At 35.2% G+C, this 23,707-nt stretch overlaps 1 protein-coding gene across 3 annotated transcripts; it reads right to left on the bottom strand.

The window, feature by feature from the left end:
* Positions 1-3,424: 3,424 nt before the first annotated feature.
* lgals8b (galectin 8b) lies at positions 3,425-13,689 on the bottom strand. 3 transcript variants are annotated; one of them, XM_056477747.1, is made up of 8 exons: positions 13,072-13,689; positions 12,809-12,897; positions 10,337-10,547; positions 10,035-10,154; positions 7,628-7,654; positions 7,398-7,486; positions 7,158-7,323; positions 3,425-5,069 (listed from the first exon to the last, which is right to left on the bottom strand). In XM_056477747.1, exons 1-8 carry the CDS (start codon positions 13,108-13,110, stop codon positions 4,920-4,922), a joined length of 891 nt encoding a protein of 296 aa, XP_056333722.1. In that variant the 5' UTR covers positions 13,111-13,689; the 3' UTR covers positions 3,425-4,919. The 3 variants fall into 3 exon arrangements, with proteins under 3 accessions (XP_056333722.1, XP_056333723.1, XP_056333724.1); XM_056477748.1 differs by having other exon boundaries at positions 12,809-12,893; XM_056477749.1 differs by lacking the exon at positions 10,035-10,154.
* Between the last annotated feature and the right edge of the window lie 10,018 nt (positions 13,690-23,707).

Raw genomic sequence — 23,707 nt, 5'->3', positions numbered from 1 at the left:
TGCTGAAATGATATATGAACAACAATTGGTAGTTGGCAAATATATCGGGTAGATATGTTTGTAAATCTGACTTTTGACTTTGAAAGAGTCAGTGCCTCACCAGCCATAAACCACCGCACGTCACTGCTGTATGAATATGGCTTAGCATCCTTCTGTTTAGTGATAACAGTTCTCATGGTTGCATAAGCTGATTCTCTCAATACGTCACTACATCCTTTTGATCACAGAATGATGGGTTGATCCCATGAGGAAACGTAACTATTTTATGTTTTCTCAGTTTAGTAGCTAATTCGTATCAATTTATATGTGTTCAGTTGTACAAACAATGTTTGAGTGGTACCAAACCCCACTCCTAAATCCAACCATCATTGAGAATTGTACTCAATTGTGAATGAGATCGTACAACTTCATGCGAATTAGTCACTTTATCAAAAGGTTAGGAATTTCCATAAGATATCAATAAATACATCAGGCAATTTAACTGTTCAGATTCATGAACAACTATCACGAAGCTTTAAAAACAAAGGCTTAACAAACCTTTGCCATTTTGGTGGTAAAATCAAATAACATTCTGTGAAACAGCTGATATATTATAGTACAATAATCTACAGGCAATCTTTTGGTGTCAAATATGTATCCCAAATGAGCCTGTGTTTCAATCTGTTGTAAGTGGAGCATTGGGTGCTTCCTTTGTGCACCACCAGAGGGAGCCATCCCCCGAATTCTAACCGGCATTCCTCCAGGGACTGATTGTGGTAGCAGGTGATTTCTATCAGCACACCTGCATATAAGCCTCACACGTTCAGTGTGAAGCGTTGATTTGCCCAGCAGTCATCACCAAGTGGTCTTTCAGTGTGTTATTTCCTTACCTGTGTCTTGACCGCTTAGCCTGTCCCATCATCTGTGATTGTTCTCTGCCTGTTTACTGACCTGATTTTGGATTGCCCCTCTGTTATTGATTGTTGTCTGTGTCTTCAATAAAGCTTGCAAAGGGATCCAATGGCTTCTGACTCGTCACAACACAATCATTGGTTAATGATGGTTGTTGAGAAGTTTTGAAGGCTGCATCTGGCTCCTTGAGGTAGGCAAGGAATTCAGTTTGGCTGTTTGGATTATGCCTCCTTTCTTTCTTTAAATAAACCCTTTATCAGCCTATTTCTATAGAAAACAGAGGCAACCAAATTGCACTCAAAAATATGAATACAACACATTTGTTTTGCTCCATATTTTATGAGCTATATTCAAAGATCTAAAGTGTTCTCAAAGGCCTATTTCTTGACCCAACAGCAGTTCATTAGTCATGGTAACCGTGGGCAAGTGCTCACATTCAATAGTGATTGAATCTCAGGTTTTACTGTACAGTATAATGGTCAAACAGTGTGTATGGTGTGGGTGAGTGCTGATGTCAATGTTGTGAATCGATTGGCTTGTGGGGTACGCAGGGCCGGATTAAGAACACATTGGGCCCAGGGGATAGATATATATATTTATTTTATATATATAAACAGAGCAAGGAAATTTTCACAGTATGTCTGATAACATGTTTTTTATTCTGGAGAAAGTCTTAGATATGCTTGGCGTATAAAGCAGGTTTGGCATGCTGTCCCGGGAGAGAACCCTGAGCTTAGAGATATTTGAGCCCAGGGCTCCCGCCCGGTCGATAAGCATATCAGGAGATCCGAGATCAGGTAGGTCTCGAGAGCTCCCCCTTTAGAAAAGGGGGAGATGGGGTGGAAAGGAGGATTCTTCCAAACGAAGATAGAAACCGTAGGGAGAAATTGATCCATTTATAGTAAACTAGGATCACTCTGATTGGATTATTACTGATTACAGATGAGTGGCCAGACGTGCTCAATCATATCATGTGCTCCTCTTGAAATTAGTTTATGAAACTTCACTTTAAAAATGTTGCTTAATATCCAATGGCCAGAAAGTGATTTTATTTTTAATAAATTGTTAGAATTTTGGTATTTGTGATGCAGCAAGTCCAGAGACTGTGTTGCCATATTGGGTGGTTTTGAATTAATTTGTGCGGCTAAAAAAGGACACAGGCGGGTAGTGAAAATTGGTGCGGTTTTGCATGATTCAGGCGACCGTCACATCCCCCCACCAAGCGTGAGTTGCAGATGACTGGGCGGGTCATTTTGCATTTCGTCAGTTTTTGGATAGCTTTTGGGCTGGAATCAGTCAGCTACATCTGGCAACACTAGATGTGTACACCATAACAAGTGGATAGAAAAGTTGTAAGTTGTCTGCTTTGGATAAACCATAGGATAGGGGTGGGCGATATGACCTAAAATTAATATCATGGTATTTTTCATCTTTTGAACGGTGACGGTATAATATCATGGTATTACTTTCAATAGCAAAATAATATACATCTCAAGGAAGAACAGACAAAAGAAAGTCTCACTTCTATCACTCTTTAAAAGTTTTGGTTTGGGTCATTGTAAATGCTCAGTCTCGTTATGAGCTGATCTTCATTTCTCTGTGTTTCTGGAATAAACCAGGCGAGTCAGCCGCACCAATTTATGAGCAGACAGAGCAGGATTCTCATGATGACCACCGGTGCAATACCGCTCTTTGTTATGAGCCGTAGTTTCAGTGTAAACTTAGTAAAGGTGAGTTTCTTTGGCGATGATGTGTACAGTGTTAGATTTGATATTTAGCGGACATTTGCGCTGAACACGCGGTGAATGCAACGCATCGAGATTCAGGCACCTTCTCCGAAAACACTCGATTGATCTCAGCTGGCGGATCAACATTTACCTCATGTTATGATCGCTGTCATCTGCGCCATTATTATTATTATTATTATAACTTTAGGTGAGGTTTGCAAACCTGTGCACTTTTCACTCTTCAGCCGTTTGCATTTCCTGCAGTAACAAAAGCTCCCTGTTATCTGACAGCGGGAAGCGTTGAGTGACTGACAGATAATATGAATTAATACAGCAGCAGGGTAGAGCGATTCAGCAAGTTTTTAGAGAAAATCAAATCAGATTGCACTACAACCATTATATTCAGACACACAAATGCTCCCAAATACATTATGAGGGCGCATAATTAAATTTCGGGCGCTCATGCGACCAAAATGGTTGCAATTTCGAGCCCTGTAGTATAAGGACATGTATTCAGACCACAACTGAACGTTTGAAGAAAATTGATTGCCTAATTATTTAGAATGAGCTATTATTGATGTAAATGCAGCCTTTCAAGGCGCATAATTGATTTATTACGGTATTGACGTGATGACTATGACACCGGTGTACCACCCACCCCTACCATAGGATGAGGCTTTTAAATCGCACAATCAATGCATATACTGAAAACAAACCAAGCAAAGATGATAGAACGCAGGTAAAGTACTAACACGGGTACAAATTGGTTAAAAAAAAGGTTTTAATGTTTCTGATTTGTTCTATAGTTCAGACATTTTACAAACTTAAAAAGGCTTTTGACCGTAAAATAAATGTGTAAATACCACTTAACTGACTACTTCAAACTATGTAAATGACCATACGTTATATTTATTTAAAATCCATTTGCATCTGAATAGGAAGCTCCTATAAATGCATATACAATGAAAACAGCCATAAAACCACTGTGTCCAAGCCTTTTCATCAATAATGTAATTTTCCATACATGGTATTTTAAGTAACCCTTCATTCATAAGAAACAACACTATACAAACTGAAAACTATACAAAATTAAATATTGAATTTAACCCCTTAAGCTGCGGTCACACTGGACTTTTCTCCCCATAGACTTCTATTCATATGCACGCAAATGTGTCAGACTGGAAACGCAAGGTTGTGCGTCAAGTTTTGCAGCTCACGGCATTGCAAAGTTCAAGCTTGGTCAACTCTGACTTGCGAAATGGCATCACATGACTGCGTGAGACCAATCGAGGATCAAAACAGGACCTCTCTGGACAGAAATTTAAAACATGGAGCAATCGCTTGCATTTATTAACATCTAATCATCTTGTTTAATCCCAACCCTTTTTGCAGCGCCGCACGGCAGAATTTCGCAAGCTCAAACTGTAGTGTGACCGCAGCTTTACAATTGTAACGCTGTCATGATCCTTATGCAGTGGTTCTCAACCACATCTCATACTACCATTTCAGGTGCTGGAGTCTCTGCTAATGAGCTGACAAGCTGAATCTGTTCAATTTGATGCCATTTATCCATGATGCATACAATACTCGCATTCTGAAATAATACTTCACAGCAATCATAAACAATATGTAGCATTAATTTTGCTCACAAAATACCTTAAGAAAAAATAGCACTTCTGTGTCTTTGCCTTTCTTTGTGGTAGTTTTATGTTGTCATGCTAATTGAGTCATCGGATTTGACGGTACTATTAGTTCTTGGGTAAATTTGCAGCCTGATCTCACGAGAAAACGTAAGTACGATTTTAAAAAGGAGGCGTGGCACCTAACCCCACCCCTAAACCCAACCGTCATTGGGGGATGAGCAAATCTTACTAAATTGTACGAATTAGATCGTACGAATTCATACGAATTAGCCACTAAATCAAAAAGTTACGAATTGCTGTGAGATTGTGTTGGAAATTTGACATTAAGCGACTGTCTGTGAACAATGATCAAAGACCACAGATTTTATCCTTGCATTAAAGCAATCTTTTACTTTCTCCCTAATTTGTTTTTGACAACCAAATTGTGGCTGAAATTACAGAGTGTGAGCAAGGCTTAAAGATGCATGAAAAACATCCAGTACTGCGGGGGCTCAGGAATGGGATTGAGAACCACTGTGCTGATGGCATGAAATATTATAACACATCTACATTTATCTACTTTAAAACAACAGATGGATGAGGAACAATGAAAAGAGAAGGAAAATACAAACATAAATAAATAAATAAATAAAAAAACATCCTGATGTTGTATTATATCTCACCACAACTGAACATGTTGCAGTTCCATGTCACCCAGAATCTCCAGTTGATCAATGGAGCTTAAGTCCTGCACTCTGTGGTTGTAATCCAGCAGATGGGATCCATTAACTGCTATCTTAAACTGATGAAGCTGACATAGGATTATTATCTGAGAAGACGTAAATAAAAAAAACAATTAGTGTGTGTTTTTTGTATCCTTATCATTGCAATTACTGACACTGGACTACTATTTAAGGATGATTATTGTTATTTAGATTTTTTTTCTCAAACTAAAATCTAATTATTCTGACCTAGAATGATTTGATCTCAACATGTTAGCAAAAGGTTAAAAATGCAGGCTATATGCTAAAACAAAAATAGAATCAGGTTAACAACATGATAAACCAAATAAGAAATTGGTAGCAATTGTGTTGTTGCCAGGGTGATATTTTAAGACCATTTTCCATTCTGAGGCCAACATCTGACCTGGGGTGCGTTTCCCAAACAACAACATAACTCACAGCTGAACTACCATAGTATGATGCATCGTTTGGAAAAATAACAATGTAGTAACGAGTGTTTCCCCAAACCTGTAGTTTCTCTGTCGCAGATCCATCATTTGAACCATGCTAGTTATAATGTAAAGTGCCCATAATGATGCTCTAAATGGGGTGGAGTAACAACTTCTTTAGAGAAGAACCCCATAATTTATTTGTGTAATTGATTTTGTTTTACAAGCACACACATTAAAAAAAATCCAATATTAGTTTTGCTAAAGCATGCACTTGTTTTCCATATTAATTGAAATCTATGTAAATGGATCATATAGAGCCTGTGTTTACTTTTTACATATTCTATTCTAAAACAAAATCACTTACAAAAAGCTAACATGTATTATAATATCATTTACATATATATATATATATATATATATATATATATATATATATATATATATATATATATATATATTTACACACATATATATATATATATATATATATATATATATATATATATATATATATATATATATATATATATATATATATATATAGATAGATAGATAGATAGATAGATAGATAGATAGATAGAGATATGTAGATAGATAGAGATATGTAGATAGATAGAGATATGTAGATAGATAGAGATATATGTATAGATAGATAGAGAGATAGATAGATAGATAGATAGATAGAGATATATAGATAGATAGATATAGATATATATATATATAGAGAGAGAGAGAGAGAGAGAGAGAGAGAGAGAGAGAGAGAGAGAGAGATCAAATAAATAATGAGGATATTTATTAAGAAATGACATTTATTTATTAGGAAATGAAAAAAATACTTTAATAATAATATTAATGATGATTATTATTAAGTAGGATATTGTTTTTTATTTTTTGAAAAGTCTACTTTTACAATTTGACACATGTAAACCACTGCAGAAATGTTCTAACCTACAGGCCCATGTCATGTAGTACAGATACTTAATAAATAATTTACTATAAATAAAAATTATTAACATATGCTATGTTTTTTGTTTTCACAAGCTTTGGAGACGTAATGTATTATTAAATAATAGGTCACCTATAGCTTTCGTCATGAGCCACGGCTGTGTTCAAAATGACATCAATGTTTTCAAAGTGCACTGTGAAGGCAACACAATTGTGAACATGAAGATCGCTAAAACTGAACTGTAAAACTACTTTGAAAGCAAATCACACCTAAGAGAGATGACTTTAATGCTTTTTATATTCTTAATCATTCCAAGTTTAAATGTTAGAATGTTCTAAATGAATAGGGCATAGGGGGGATAACACAGAATAGAACACGGAATAGAACACAGCCAGGAACTATGTTTCTAACTACAGCTCCAGAGGTGTACTTGCAAGCATACAAGTTTACGAAGCAGTTTGCGAATGTTTGTTGGAACGATGGATTTGGGAAACACCAAATCAACAAACTATGTTTGTAACAACGGAACTTGTGACCTTAGTTTGCTAACAATGGTTTTGGGAAACGCACCCCTGCTTGTCTCTATGATGTTCTAATCCAAAGATATTGTTTTTATTTATTAATATTATTATACTGCAAAGGAACTCTTACTAGGCAAGTCTAAATTATTTGAAGAGCGTTTGACCGTTTTATTCACAGAGCCCACACGCATAATGTGTCCATTAGGTCTATGTATGGATTTTATTCTAGATCAGTTATATCGCTAATCACTCATTGTTGCCAGTAGCTGGCGGTACCTCAAAGTAGTTTCCAGCTGAAAAGGGAAAGTATGGCAGTTCACGTTCCTCTGGACCCCATGACTGGCTGAGAAGGGAGTTCCTGATAAGCTTGCCAGATTTGATGTGTGAGTAAATGTGCAGAGCAATGTTGTTCGATTGGCCGCATCGCAGATTAACAGTAAAACTTGAGAAAAGAGAAAACAAAGAAATTTGTGCCAATGCAAATAACTGTTGAAAAAGGACAGGTTTGATAGCTACCTGTGAGGGAACAAGCTGATATGCCCTTTGATTGTTATTTGATGTCCAGGAATGACTCCTCTAAGTAAACTTCCCTTGTAGGGTATGCTCTGCAAAATGACAATATGTATTATGAACCAGGCTTTCATTATATTAGCACAAAATGCTTTTTTTCTCATTATTGTAAAAAAAGTATTTGAATTATTCCTAAAATAATCAGCTAATGTCAGGTGTAGAGGTGCTGAACTTACTAGGTCACTTGAGTTTGAAAATATTGCCTGTATAATAACAGAAAACATGTCATTGCAAATTGAGTATTACAGTGAAACGGCAGAAGCTTAGACAAACTTGACAAGACTATTTACATAATCTTATAAATCTTTAGATCTTATTTAAATCCTTAAGGGTTTAAAATGCTTGGAAGATTCTGTCTGAAATAGTTTTTGTATTCATGCACTCACAGAAATAAAGGTACAAAACTGTAACTGGGGCTCTGTATATATATATATATATATATATATATATATATATATATATATATATATATATATATATATATATATATATATATATATATATATTAATATATATATATATTTTTTTTTAAGTGTTCATATTGGTATCCTAATACCCAATCCCAATTCTATGTTTGTACCTCTACCCCTTACCTTTGGCCCTTAAAAACGAGTGTGAAGGGGAAGAGCTTCAAAATTCACCCCTAAGAAATGGGACAGCACTACCGCACCTGCACACGTCATCATATGTCATCGAGATCATACAGTGACAAGACACTTTGTAACTTAACAGTGTCAAAAGTGTTCCTTCAAGAACTATTAAAAGGTTTTTTGCTATATCTAAAATGTGTCAATTAATTTTTAATAAATATAAAAACATCAAATACATTTATTAATGTTTTACTTTACAAAAAAGATTATTTTTGTGTGGAAACACACTTTCAATTTACAATAAAGAATAAAAAAAATACTTTAACATAAATAAAAAGATCAATTTTTGTATTATAGAACTTAATAATGAATGTTTATGAGTTTCTTTAAAAATATGCTTTTAAATGATGATTCATGTTTTAATATGGAAATTATTCATCAAATCACTTTGCCTTTCCAGTAATTTTTATTTTCATAGTGTAATAAAGGAGTTGTCCAACACTCCACATTCACTTGTACCTTTTTTTATGAGAACAATTGTGTACCTTCATTTCAATTGTACCATAAACGGTACAGAACAGTATCATACGAGGCCTTTTCTGTACTATATAAGGTTCCATTTTTACAAAGGTACAAAACTGTTCCTTAAAGGGCACCTAGGTTAGCCCTTTTTTCAGATTTAATATAAGTGTTTTGTGTCTCCAGAATGTGTCTGTAAAGTTTCAGCTCAAAACACCCATCAGATTTTTTATTATACCTTTTATTAAATTCCTATTTATACATTTTTGCATTGGGTGGCGGTTTTGGTGTACTGCTCCTTTAAGGCTAGTCCTCCCTGCCCACCGTTTCTACGTGCCTTTCTGCATGCCTTAATCTCCTCCCTCGGCTGCATCAGACAACAGACAGACATAAAGGAAGCTGATCTCACGTAGCGTTTGTGAGAAATACTACAGTAAGGACTTTACCAATGAGTATTTATTGTGCAGTACCATCGATGAGCCACACAAAGTTCACGCGCGCACACGCACACCGCAGCAGACACACACACACAGACAGAGCGCCAGTTTAGCTTTGCACTCTTTTTGCACGCAAATGTGACAGGATACAGGGTAATCTCCACTGCTGTATGGATATCTGTTATGTTAATGTACAAAATAAACCTGATTTAACGTCCACAAACCGGGATTGAAGCGTCTTCCTTTATAATTGTTCTGACACTGATCTGCTCATGAAGTAAAGCTAAGCTAAATCGCTGTAATTCATTACACACATGCTCTGTTTTAAAACATTTTAAACATGTGAAACTCACTCTTGATCACGTTTAATGATTGATGATCCTAGCAAACTGAACCATTTATTCCCGGTTGCTTTGTGCACGTCTGGTCTTGTTGATATGATTATACACGTGACTACCGGGACATGTTAATACGTGCAGCTGTCAATTCGGTGGGCGGGGGGACCGCACTCCTACGTAAAGTTGCGGTCGATCTGAAAACTGTTCCAATTGGTCCACCGTTTTTATGTTGCTAAATTGAAAAAAAAGGACTGGGTGTGTTTATATCACCCCAATATGACGGTCTATACACCATACATGCACATATGTCTGTCCAAACAGCTTGAAAAGTAGACTTTTTCAACATAGGTGCCCTTTAAGGAACATTGTTTGTACCATGTGTACCTTTTTTTCTGAGAGTGTTCCCATTTTTGAGCATTAGTGACATAAATATTATTAAAAACTGTACAAAAGAACGCACATCCCACTTAACTGGGTGCTCAGCCAAAAAAAAAAACGTTCTGATGAAGAGATAATAGTACACGCTTTGTGTCAGCCTTTTTAATTTAATAAATTTGCATTTTTGGAGCTTTGATGTTGCCGCCTTTGTTGAATATATAATTTGACATTAATAATATACTAACAAGTGCAAAGTGATCAAATTTGATGTGATAAAATTAAGCGTGTACAAAATTTGAACTTCAAATGTATGTCACTTACTGAGTCAGGGATAAAGCCAATGGCATGCACTTCTACGTCTCCAGATACTGAAAACGTGTTAACCATCTCAAGAGGAATCCTGTGTTTATATTCCAAAATATGAACACCATTTACTGCTACCTACAAGAGGAAATGAGTCATTACTTGACAAAACTAAATCATAATCAAAACTAGTCATATCTCTATATCTAAATTGCAATAATTACTAGTACTAATGATTAATATCTGTCGTAAAATACGTTCAACTGGAGTTTAACCAGCTTCAACAGTAGGCCTGCTGTAATGTCATATTTCACACTCACTTTGAAAACATCGCAAAGTACCATGATGATCGTCTCAAATGATGCTCCTTGTTTAAATGGCATGAGCTCCACGTTTTCTTCTTTTCCCCAGTGTTCATGATGCAAGAAGTTGCACACGATACGTGGAGAACTGCTGAATCGTGGATTAAAGTGAAATGCGACATCCGCCCGAGGCTTTGTACTGCAGCCACATGTCAAATCAAACTGAAACCTACGGAAGCACATAACATATTACACTTGAGAAATGTATAGAGTCAATAGCAAAATAAAATGTTTGGTCATTTCAATTGAAAAATAAAACCCCCAAATATTATTAACTAAATACGTACTTTGAAGAATAATACGAATTTGCAGAATAATAACAAATTTGAAGTGCTTATTTTAAATATGTATATGTAAATAATAATATCCCAGGGGTGGCCAGTCCTGTCTCTGTAGGTCTCCCTTATCTAATCCTTATGATTTATCAAGTATCCAAGCTATTTTGGAAAACTTAAGAATACGCTTGGATGGGCAAGCATATATTTGGGTAAGCTTGTAACCTTTTGGAACTACTCCGGTTACAATACAGCAACCTGAATGCGTACAATGCGGGATCTGAATGCGTACAATGCGGGATCTGAATGCGTACAAAGTTGAAGTATCTTTCTACTCTTTCGGCTTCCCTGTGTTTTCTTTTCTCCTGCCAGACGGCCTCGGCTGGAGGAAAACAACTTCTCCCGGATAGCAAGATAAGGAGACGCTCTGAAATTCCTGCTCCCCGTCAAGGACACCTGTTGGACTATACAGGCTTACGCACACACACACACAGATACACAGCACGACACTTCTTGGCCCCAATCCAACGCCTTCGTATGCTTTCACCCACTGGAGGGGGTAGGCGGGTCTGTGACCAGCGCCTCCATGGCTGCAGGACCTGATGGCTGCCCGCCCTTACCGGACTATATCCACACCCCCTGTTCCCATCCCCTGTGGCAATGTTATGTCTTGTCGGTGTGTTTTTGTGCTAGATTGCTGGGGCTTTTTCTTTCTCCCTGATCTCACATTGCTCTAACTTAAGAGCAAGGTGAGAGGGACTTTTTTTTTGCCTCTCTCTCCTGATTGTATTTTATTTCCTGTTCCACCTCCTGTGACCTGTCTTCCCTGGAGTTGTGATGTCTGTGCACGGTCGGGGGGTTCCATTTACCTGCATTTCGTTGCCTTGTACTTGTACATGTGTGATGACAATAAATTGAATCTAATCTAATCTAATCTAATTTACAGGCTGGTTGTTAATGAAAGAAGGTTTATCAGCATTTTTTTTTATTGAAGAACGTTTCTTCACCAGACAAACTCGAATGGGCTCTATGCACAGAACGTGTTTTTCACTTTAACTTCAGGTGAAAAGCTTGTGAATTTTTTATTTTCATAAGGTTGTTTTATCGAGAATTTATTTAAATTAAAATGTAATCCGTTAAATAGATGTAAATATTAACTTAGTTAAGCGTGAAATGAGATGAAATGCCATTTAAACACAATCGCAGTGAGGAACAGCAGGGCTGAAACTCATCAACTTCTTTTCGGCTTAGTTGCTTTATTAATCTGGGGTCACCACAACGTAATAAACTGCCTCCATTTAAAATAATTTGGTAAAATAAATGTCCATATTTAAAAGACATGGCATAGAACAATACAATTTAATGCTATTTAATCTAAAGCTGTGCAATTAATCGAAAATTCGGTTTTGATTTTGGCTTCTAACGATTATGAAAAGCTTAATTTGAACAAGAGTAAATATTCATCCTAAAACATGAAATAAATGTTATAGAAAGCAAAAAATTTACTTTTTCAAGCATCAACATATTGTTGCAACACCAATTTATATATATTTTTTATTGTATTTCTTGAAAAGTAATGCTTCAATGAATGATCTGCCAGATATAACCTTATCATTCCAAGAGGAAAATGACTTTTCAGAATTAGAAGGTTCTACCTGCATTTACCGTGGTTTTTTTACTCCAATTTGTAAATGTTAGAGAACTTTGATCATTTACATTTAGAGAAACCTTATGGTCTCAGTCATGTTAATGTATAAAAGAAAACTGTTAAACACATGTTGTTTTCTTTATAGAATGCAAAAACTTTGAAGCTAAATATCTCAAATCATTTGGAAATCAGATAGAACCTTATAATTCTAATGTGACGAAATGTCTAAAGATAAAAATACATGCATATTATAACATTTTTTAACCTTGTACGCATGTCAACCTGTTCGAGTGGAGGGCGCTGAAACCAAAATATGATTTTTTATTTTTTACAATCCATAACTGGGACACTTTTAATGATTTTATATTGCTTACGTTTTAGCACTGTGTGTGTAATATTCACACAGTCCCTAAAGCAGCCTAGAAGAGTGTTTACCACCAAGGTTGGCTGTGAAAAACGCATTTATGTAATTTAAGAGCAGCGAATGTTTTGATATACGGATTTTACCTGTCAGCATCATTTTGAACACACCCCTGTATAACAACCATCTCTCCTGGGTGAAGACCATTTGGTATAATCTCAGTGAAAGGGACTGTCTGGTGAAAATCAAAACAAACAAACAAAACAAAACCTTCAGAACACAATCCATCAAGAGACCGCTTCAAATCCACAGACAAATGTGAGAGGATGAGTTAGCACATGGCTAACGTTATTATTGTCCATTATGGTCAGTTGTATAAGGACGTCTCAGATTTAAATCAGTTGCTTACCGGATTGAGAATAGTCCGTTTAGTATTTGCCACTGACATTTACTCTTGGTGTGTGATAAAACGGAACGTAAGTCAAAATAACACAGCCTTGTCAAACCCTCGTTTTCTCTAAGGTTACTGAAAGAGTGATATGATATGTTGAGCCTGAAAGCTGACGCACTGCCTGCTGCTACAGCATCTTCAGCATCAAGAGGTACCGACTGGACAAAAATGAAGCAACGCGAGATATGCAGTCTGCGTACACTACTGCGGTCACGCCATCTGCGGTTCCGAGAAGGACGGACTACTCAGTGTTGCTCAGTATGGAATAAAATCACTGTCATAAATATTTTGTGCGTAAATAAAATTCACGCATCCGTAATTATAAAATCGTAAAGGAAAACGGAGCGTACTCGTAATTTTACGAGGCTACAATTCCAAAATCTGCGATTAGAACAGACACAGATACGACATTTTGTTTTTCTGTTTGTTTATGACTGATAAATGTACGATGGGTGTACTTTACAAACACGAATTATAGTTTCTCCACGGACACGAAGTCCTGATTACGAGTACGAATCAAACAGCGAGACTTCACTGTCAAAATTACGTCACCGCTTCCACAGGCATTAATAAACAAGCGAGAGTCATCGATCATAACGGCGCGCCTGCTGGACACTCGAGCTTACACACACCGTCTCAGATAAGATTTCTGTTATTCCCTCTTTGAGAAATGTCCATCATGAGCTGTAATAAAGGTTGAGACTCAATGAGGTCCTATTTCGCTGTGTTTCTTGAACATTTTACTGAATCAAAATTAAGAACGGGCCGAGGATAGAGAGCTAGGATAATGTCAGTTAACGTTACTGGCAGCGAGCGCAGAGTCTCTCAGTGAATCACTGAACTATAACATGACATATGTTGATTAAGTCACCTATTTTAACTGTTTAAATATCTCTCAAATACTCTAAGATCACCAGAGAACACAAATTAAATTAGACAGATTTATCCAGTATAGGTAGATAAAACAATGAAAAGTTTTACTCTTATCAATTAATTAACTTTAAATAAACCAGAATAAGCAAAATATAATGTGGTAATTAAACAATCACCAATATAGAACAAACACACATGGAAAGAGAGAAACACACCGAATAGTATACGGCTAAATAGTTATATAAATGTTTATGGTAATAGTTTATTAATTATAGTAATACAATATAATGTAACTAATAGTTTAATCAAGTAATATAACAAACAAATAATAACAAATAACATAACAAACATTTATATCAATAGTTACTAATACCTTACTTTGTACAAATTTAAAGATAATATATATATATATATATATATATATATATATATATATATATATATATATATATATATATATATATATATATCTGATCATATCATCTCCATGCATCAATGAGGGGTTTAATTATTCAGCTTTCAGATGACATACAGGTCTGTTTCAGATGATTGCCCCTCATGTCTGGTTTTGTGGTCCGGGGTCACATATTTAACATTTATTTATTTTGATTTATAGTCTCATAAATGTTTAACGTTACAAACTTCTGGTGAGCACAAACCCTCAAATATTTAAATTGACTTTTGCTGATATCTTCATTACATAATAGATCAATATTCGATCTGGCTTTAAAAAAGGTGACTTAATCAACAGATGTCCTGTTATAGTTGAACACTGTTCAGTGATTCACTGAGAGACTCTGCGCTCGCTGCCTGTAACGTTAACAGACATTATGCTAGCTCTCTATCCTCGGCCCGTTCTTAATTTTGATTCAGTAAAATGTCCAAGAAACACAGCGAAATAGGACCTCATTGAGTCTCAACCTTTATTACACCTCATGACGGACATTTCTCAAGGAGGGAATAACAGAAATCTTATCTGAGACAGTGTGTGTGGAGCTCGAGTGTCCAGCAGGCGCGCCGTTGTGTTCGATGACTCTCGCTTGTTTATTAATGCCTGTGGAAGCGGTGACGTAATTTTGACAGTGAAGTCTCGCTGTTTGATTCGTACTCGTAATCAGGACTTCGTGTCCGTGGAGAAACTATAATTCGTGTTTGTAAAGTACACCCATCGTACATTTATCAGTCATAAACAAACAGAAAAACAAAATGTCGTATCTGTGTCTGTTCTAATCGCAGATTTTGGAATTGTAGCCTCGTAAAATTACGAGTACGCTCCGTTTTCCTTTACGATTTTATAATTACGGATGCGTGAATTTTTTTTACGCACAAAATATTAATGACAGTGATTTTATTCCATACTCGGTAGATTAAAGACATGTGTTCAGTGCGTTGAGTTTATCATTTTGTTTCAGTTTTATTCGCGTAAATGAATTCAAATTAGGCTATAGGGAATCAAAAATTGTCACCTTTATTCATATTTGAATACATAATATTCACGACTTTCCTATATATGGTATTATTTCTTTGTTTTGCTGTAATTGTGTTTTTTTCGCGCGTTTAAAATCAAATTAATAGCATTTAAAATCATAGTTTTGCTGCCATAACTATGCACATTCCTTTTCATATTCACAACCTGCTATTTAGGTGTTGTGTAATTAAGACTGCTTTATTTGTGTTGTTCTGTAAATATTTTCTTTTTAACGTGGAATGTTAATTAATGACATTTTTCCAATTAATTATAATTTATTTCCTTTTTTCTTACCTAAATCAGATGTCAGTATAGTAATATTATAAAACTACATGTCCTAATGTACCACTGTGCTAACTTTTTATACCATATTACAGTTTCATTTTTAATAATAGCTTGCTAAAATCGTGGAAAAAAATAATTGTGGAAATAATCAATGTATATGTATATATATATATATATATATATATATATATATATATATATATATACAGTTGAAGTCAGAATTATTAGCCCCCCTGAATCTGTTTCACATTTCTAAACATAGTTTTAATAACTCATTTCTAATAACTGATTGATTTTTATCTTTGCCATGATGACAGTACGTAATTTTACTAGATATTTTTCAAGACACTTCTATACAGCTTAAAGTGACATTTAAAGGTTTAACTAGGTTTATTAGGTTAACTAGGCAGGTTAGGATAATTAGGCAAGTTACTGTATATCAATGGTTTGTTCTGCAGACAATCGAAAAAAATATCATTCTAGCCAAAATAAAACAAGTAAGACTTTCTCCAGAAGAAAAAAATATTATCAGACAAACTGTTAAATTTCCTTGCTCTGTTAAAATTAATTTGGGAGATATTTAAAAAAGAACAAAAAAAATTCAAAGGGGGCTAATATTTCTGTCTTCAACTGTATGTATAACTAATACACATATGTATAACTATACATACACTGATAGCTTAACATATTAGTGAATACATTAGCTAACATAAACAAATAATGAACAAATGTTAGCACACATTAGATCATGTTGAATAGTGTACACTATAAGGTTCATACTTCCCTTAATAAATGCTTTGTTAATGATAAATCAGGTTAGTAAAGTGTCCACAAATAACATCAATAACGTCAAAGTTGAGTTTCAATTTTAGCACTCCAAAACATGCATGTTACTCTTGTTTGTGTAGTCATTAATAACATGATAAATTATTATCAGGTTATTATTAGCGAAGCACTTTGAGAAGCAAGTTATCATGAACAACGATTATGTGACGCTGAATAAAATCATTGTTCACCATTCGTTTATGTTAACCCATCTATTAAATAACACATTAATATATGTTTTTAGAAGTAATATTTAACAGACGTGTTGTTCACTGTTAATGTTTACTAATGCATTAATTAACATTAATGTTAACACTAATAACTACACACTATGAATCATTTATTTAGCATTAGCATTGAATATTAGCATGTATAATGTGCTTGGTTTTTTTATATACTTGCATACGTCATCAGCACATAGAACACCAGTTCATGGTAATTCATTTCATAAAGCTATAAGCTTTACACTGTTCAAAGCTGGTCAAAATCAAATCTTGCTCAAGTCGGGCTGTTTTGGAGGTAACTGTCTCGTCTTGGATATGAGGTGTCGCCTCACTGTGTGCATCTTCACTACGTTTACCTGGGATAATATCAACATACAGTAGGCTCATTCTGAAAACATAGCCCTATATACGTTTCTGGAGACCGTAAATTATGTAGCCAGCAGTACGTATGGCTGCATTTCATATTTTTAAATGAGCGCTACGGGCGGTATGACTCCATTCCGGCGGTAGGGTGCTCAGGGTTCTCCTATGGCTCAGTGGTAAAGCATTCGGACTCTGACACCAGAGACCTGGGTTCAAGACTCGTCTCTGACAGCAAATGTATGGACTGTCTCATGTGTGTATATGTATGGAGTGTTGTCCTGGTATATGTATAGATTTTAACATGCTTGTATGAAGTGTAGTGTATATGTATGGAGTGTTGTATATGTATAGATTGTATCATGTATGGAGTGTATTTGTATAGATTGTATCATGTGTGTATAGATTGTATCGTGTGAGTGTATATGTATGGAGTGTTGTATATGTATAGATTGTATGGTGTGTGTGTTTGTAGTCTACGCCATCAATCTCCTGTGGCTCAGTGGTAATGCATTCGGACTCTGACACCAGAGACTCGTGTTCAAGACTCGTCTCTGACAGCATATGTATGGAGTGTATTTGTATAGATTGTATCATATGTGTATATGTATGGACTGTACCATGTATATGTATAGAGTGTTGTCTGTGTATATGTGTAGATTGTAACATGCTTGTATGAAGTATATGTATAGATTGTATCATCTATGGAGTCTATTTGTATAGATTGTATTGTGTATGTATGGATTGTATCATGTGTGTATATGTATGGACTGTACCGTGTATGTATAGATTGTATCATGTGTGTAAATGTATGGAGTGTTGTGTATGTATAGATTGTATCGTGTGATTGTATGGTTTGTGTGTATATGTATAGATTGTATCATGTGTGTTGTGTATGTATAAATTGTATCTTGTATGGAGTGGATTTGTATAGACTGTGTATATGTATGGACTGTACCGTGTGTGTGTATAGATTGTATCATGTATGTATGTATAGATTGTGTATATGTATGGAATGTTGTGTATGTATAGATTGTATCATGTATGGAGTGTATTTGTATATATAGATTGTATCATGTGTGTTTATGTATGGACTAAATTGTGTGTGTATGTATGGAGTGTTGTATGTATAGATTGTATCATGTGTGTATATGTATGGAATGTAGTGTGTGTATAGATTGTATTGTGTGTATATGTATGGACTGTACCGTGTATATGTATAGAGTGTTGTCTGTGTATATGTATAGATTGTAATGTATGTAATGCTTGTATGAAGTGTAGTGTGTATGTATAAATTGTATCATGTATGGAGTCTATTTGTATAGATTGTATCATGTGTGTATGTATGGATTGTATCATGTGTGTATATGTATGGACTGTACCGTGTGTGTGTGTGTATGTATAGATTGTATCGTGTGTAAATGTATGGAGTGTATATGTATGGAGTGTTGTGTATGTATAGATTGTATCGTGTGATTGTATGGTTTGTGTGTAGTGTGTGTATATGTATAGATTGCATCATGTATGGAGTGTATTTGTATAGATTGTATTATGTGTGTATATGTATGCAGTGTTGTGTATGTATAGATTGTATCATGTATGGAGTGGATTTGTATAGACTGTGTATATGTATGGACTGTACCGTGTGTGGGTATAGATTGTATCATGTATGTATGTATGTATGTATATGTATAGATTGTGTATATGTATGGAATGTTGTGTATGTATAGATTGTATCATGTATGGAGTGTATTTGTATATATAGTTTGTATCATGTGTGTTTATGTATGGACTAAATTGTGTGTGTATGTATTGAGTGTTGTATGTATAGATTGTATCATGTGTGTATATGTATGGAATGTTGTGTATGTATAGATTGTATCATGTGTGTGTATATGTATAAATTGTATCATGGAGTGTTGTCTATGGATATGTATAGATTGTAACATGCTTGTATGAAGTGTAGTGTAAATGTATATATTGTATAATGTATGGAGTGTTGTAAATGTATAAATTGCATAGTTTGTGTGTAGTGTGTTTGTATGTATAGATTGTATCATGTATGGAGTGTATTTGTATAGATTGTAACATATGTGTGTATGTATGGAGTGTTGTGTGTGTGTATATGTATAGATTGTGTCATGTATGGTGTATATGCATAGATTGTGATATTAATCTCCTGTGTATATAGGAGTGTAGTGTATATATAGATTGTATCATGTGTGTTTATGTATGGACTAGATCGTGTGTGTGTGTGTATGTATAGATTGATCATGTATGGAATGTAGTGTGTATAGATTGTATCATGGTTAGTATATGTATAGATTGTATCGTGTATGTATGTAGTCTATGCCATCAATGTCCTGTGGTTCAGTGGTAAAGCATTCGGACTCTGACACCAGAGACCCGTGTTCAAGGCTCGTCTCTGACAGCCTATGTATAGACTGTATCATGTGTATATGTATGGAGTGTTGTCTGTGTATATGTATAGATTGTATCATGTATGGAGTCTATTTGTATAGATTGTATTGTGTATGTATGGATTGTATCATGTGTGTATATGTATGGACTGTACCGTGTATGTATAGATTGTATCATGTGTGTAAATGTATGGAGTGTTGTGTATGGTTTGTGTGTAGTGTGTGTATATGTATAGATTGCATGTATGGAGTGTATTTGTATAGATTGTATCATGTGTGTATATGTATGCAGTGTTGTGTATGTATAGATTGTATCATGTATGGAGTGGATTTGTATAGACTGTGTATATGTATGGACTGTACCGTGTGTGTGTATAGATTGTATCATGTATGTATGTATATGTATAGATTGTGTATATGTATGGAATGTTGAGTATGTATAGATTGTATCGTGTATGGAGTGTATTTGTATATATAGTTTGTATCATGTGTGTTTATGTATGGACTAAATTGTGTGTGTATGTATTGAGTGTTGTATGTATAGATTGTATCATGTGTGTATATGTATGGAATGTTGTGTATGTATAGATTGTATCATGTGTGTGTATGTATAAATTGTATCATGGAGTGTTGTCTATGGATATGTATAGATTGTAACATGCTTGTATGAAGTGTAGTGTAAATGTATATATTGTATAATGTATGGAGTGTTGTAAATGTATAAATTGCATAGTTTGTGTGTAGTGTGTTGTATGTATAGATTGTATCATGTATGGAGTGTATTTGTATAGATTGTAACATATGTGTGTATGTATGGAGTGTTGTGTGTGTGTATATGTATAGATTGTGTCATGTATGGTGTATATGCATAGATTGTGATATTAATCTCCTGTGTATATAGGAGTGTAGTGTATATATAGATTGTATCATGTGTGTTTATGTATGGACTAGATCGTGTGTGTGTATGTATAGATTGTATCATGGTTAGTATATGTATAGATTGTATGGAGTGTTGTATATGTATAGATTGCCATCAATGTCCTGTGGTTCAGTGGTAAAGCATTCGGACTCTGACACCAGAGACCCGTGTTCAAGGCTCGTCTCTGACAGCATATGTATAGACTGTATCATGTGTGTATGTATGGAGTGTTGTCTGTGTATATGTATAGATTATATCATATGTGTATATGTATGGACTGTACCATGTATAGAGTGTTGTCTGTGTATATGTATAGATTGTAACATGCTTGTATGAAGTGAGTATATGTATGGAGTGTTGTGATTATATGGTTTGTGTGTATATGTATAGATTGTATCATGTATGGAGTGTATTTGTATAGATTGTATCATATATGTATGGAGTGTTGTGAGTGTGTATATGTATAGATTGTGTCATGTATGGAGTGTATATGCATAGATTGTGATATCAATCTCCTGTGTATATAGGAGCGTAGTGTATATACGTATAAATAGATTGTATCATGTGTGTGTATGTATAGATTGTACTGTGTGTATATGTATAGGGATGTAGTGTGTATAGATTGTATCATGGTTAGTATATGTATAGATTGTATGGAGTGTTGTATATGTATGGTGTGTGTTTGTATGAAGTGTAGTGTGATTGTATCATGTATGGAGTGTGTATGTATGTAATCTATGCCATCAATCTCATGTGGCTCAGTGGTAAGGCATTCAGACTATGACACCAGAGACCCGTGTTCAAGACTCATCACTGACAGTATATGTATAGATAGTAACATGCTTGTATGAAGTGTAGTGTAAATGTATAGATTGTATCATGTGTTTATATGTATAAATTGTATCATGTATGGACTATTTGTATAGATTGTATCATGTGTGTATATGTATGGAGTGTTGTCTGTGTATATGTATAGATAATATAGATCTTGTTTAATCCCGCCCCTTTTTTGCAGCAGATCGTCTTGACCAAGTCTATATGCCTAAATGCATTGAGTTGCTGCCGTGTGATTGGCTGATTAGAAATTTGCGTTATTAAATAGTTGGACACATGAACCTAATACTGTATATATGACTTGCAATCAAGTGGTTGATTAAATACAGGGAAGTGAACTTAAACTCTTATCGTGCCTACTTTTCATCCATTTCAAAATACGTTGCACCATGTTCTGAACTGTTAAAGAGCCCATATTATGGGTTTTTGAAAATGCCCTTCCATATAGTGTGTAACACAGCTCTAAGTGAAGTGAAATATCCAGCTAAGGCTTAAATCTGTAAGTGTACAGTGTTTAAAACTGTTGATTCATCTATAAAAGAGTCGACTCATAGTGCTTCAAACGAGTCGTCTTGATAACGAGTCATTAGGTGTTTCATGATGACGCAGCTACGAAACACAAGTAGTCGTGCGCGCAAACCCGGGAGATTTGAAACCTGTGGCCCCGCCCACTAACAGAAAAAAAAGTCACACACACACACAGAGACACACACAGACACCGGTCGAATGAAGTCACGCTGTGCAGATGGGTATTCACGGATATAACTAAGGACGCGGGCGGTGAGGGAGGTGTCGCCAACGCCGCCGCGCCCTCTCTATTCTGGACGCGCCGGCCCTGTGTGTGTGTGTATATGTGAAAAGAGCTGGTAGACTGAAGGGCTAGGAGATCTCCTCCCCAGTTCTTGGACTTTTTGCTCAATAAAATAGTTAGTCGTCAGTATTTTCTAGTCCATCGTCTGTGTTTACATTCACCCACTGGCAGCCAAAATCCACTATGAAGCGTGTGTGCACTGTGACTATTTTTATATTGTTGATTAGCAGCTGGGCATTTCACTCTGTCTCGCGCTGAAGCCTTGTCCGTGTCGACCAATCGCAGCAGGCTGTCATCGGTCCAATCAGCGCAGATTAGCTTCGCGCTGAGGACGGGTTTGGGTACAAATGAATCGCTGAACAATTCATATGGGAGTCGCTGGGATAATTAGGTAAAAATAAATGCAGATTATAAGACCATGAAAGTGTTGTTTGACCATGCATGCATATTAGACTGTTGTTGGAGACCCTTACAACCTAAATATGACCCTATTTCATGTACAATATGGGCTCTTTAAGGACAAGCCTTCATGGGCAATGAAGTATTGGCTTTATTTATTTATTAAAAAACATTCAGCAGTGAAACACCTATATGTATATATGTTACTCCAATATTTTGGTTTGATTAGAACTGAGTAGCAAAAACTGACAATACTCTGTCTACTACGCAAGTTATAGAAGTAGATAAGTTAGTCTAAATATTAAGGATGTTCTGTGTGTCAACCGTTAAGAAGTATAAAGCTAAGCCAACTCATGTAGATATAAAACAGACAGACACGAAGTAGTACATTTATTTTCCTTTTTGGTGCAGGTTTTTAAACAGCATTCAATGAAGTACAAGCATCAAGAATAAGGATGTATACTATGAAAGATTAAATAAAACAAAACAATTCAAGTATGAATAATCAATAAAATGAAGAGCATGTAGGCCAGTTCGAATTAGAACTGTGAATGTGAAATCACCAAATCAATATTTACTTTAGAGCAAAATAACTAAAGCAAAATGACAAAGTTTTAAAAAAAAATCCCTGTAGATGTGTTACCTCAGCAGATTTTTTTTACACAGACAAAACCATGTTAAGACGAAATGAAATTGCAGAATTAAAGTGCATTAAGCTGTCTTTTTAACGACGTGGATGAAATAACAGGGTGGATCTCCTCCTGCAGTGTATTGCTTGAAGTCAGCATATACATTATCAGACATACTGTGAAAATTTCCTTGCTCTGTTAAAATTAATTTGGGAGATATTTAAAAAAGAACAAAAAAAATTCAAAGGGGGCTAATATTTCTGTCTTCAACTGTATGTATAACTAATACACATATGTATAACTATACATACACGATAGTTAACATATTAGTGAATACATTAGCTAACATAAACAAATAATGAACAAATGTTAGCACACATTAGATCATGTTGAATAGTGTACACTATAAGGTTCATACTTCCCTTAATAAATGCTTTGTTAATGATAAATCAGGTTAGTAAAGTGTCCACAAATAACATCAATAACGTCAAAGTTGAGTTTCAATTTTAGCACTCCAAAACATGCATGTTATTCTTGTTTGTGTAGT

The sequence above is a fragment of the Danio aesculapii genome, chromosome 17, assembly GCF_903798145.1.
Source record: "Danio aesculapii chromosome 17, fDanAes4.1, whole genome shotgun sequence".
NCBI classification, from domain to species: Eukaryota; Metazoa; Chordata; class Actinopteri; order Cypriniformes; family Danionidae; genus Danio; species Danio aesculapii.
This window is presented reverse-complemented; position numbering and strand designations above follow the sequence as displayed.

Bases quoted from the DNA above. Each gene is read 5' to 3' on its own strand.
- lgals8b (XM_056477747.1), bottom strand. From the start codon at position 13,110: ATGTCAGTGGCAAATACTAAACGGACTATTCTCAATCCG. The intron at 10,155-10,336 runs GTGAGTGTGAAA...TTCCTCTTGTAG, and splicing joins TACTTTGCGATGTTTTCAAA to GTAGCAGTAAATGGTGTTCA. The intron at 7,487-7,627 runs GTAAGTTCAGCA...GTCATTTTGCAG, and splicing joins TTTCAAACTCAAGTGACCTA to AGCATACCCTACAAGGGAAG.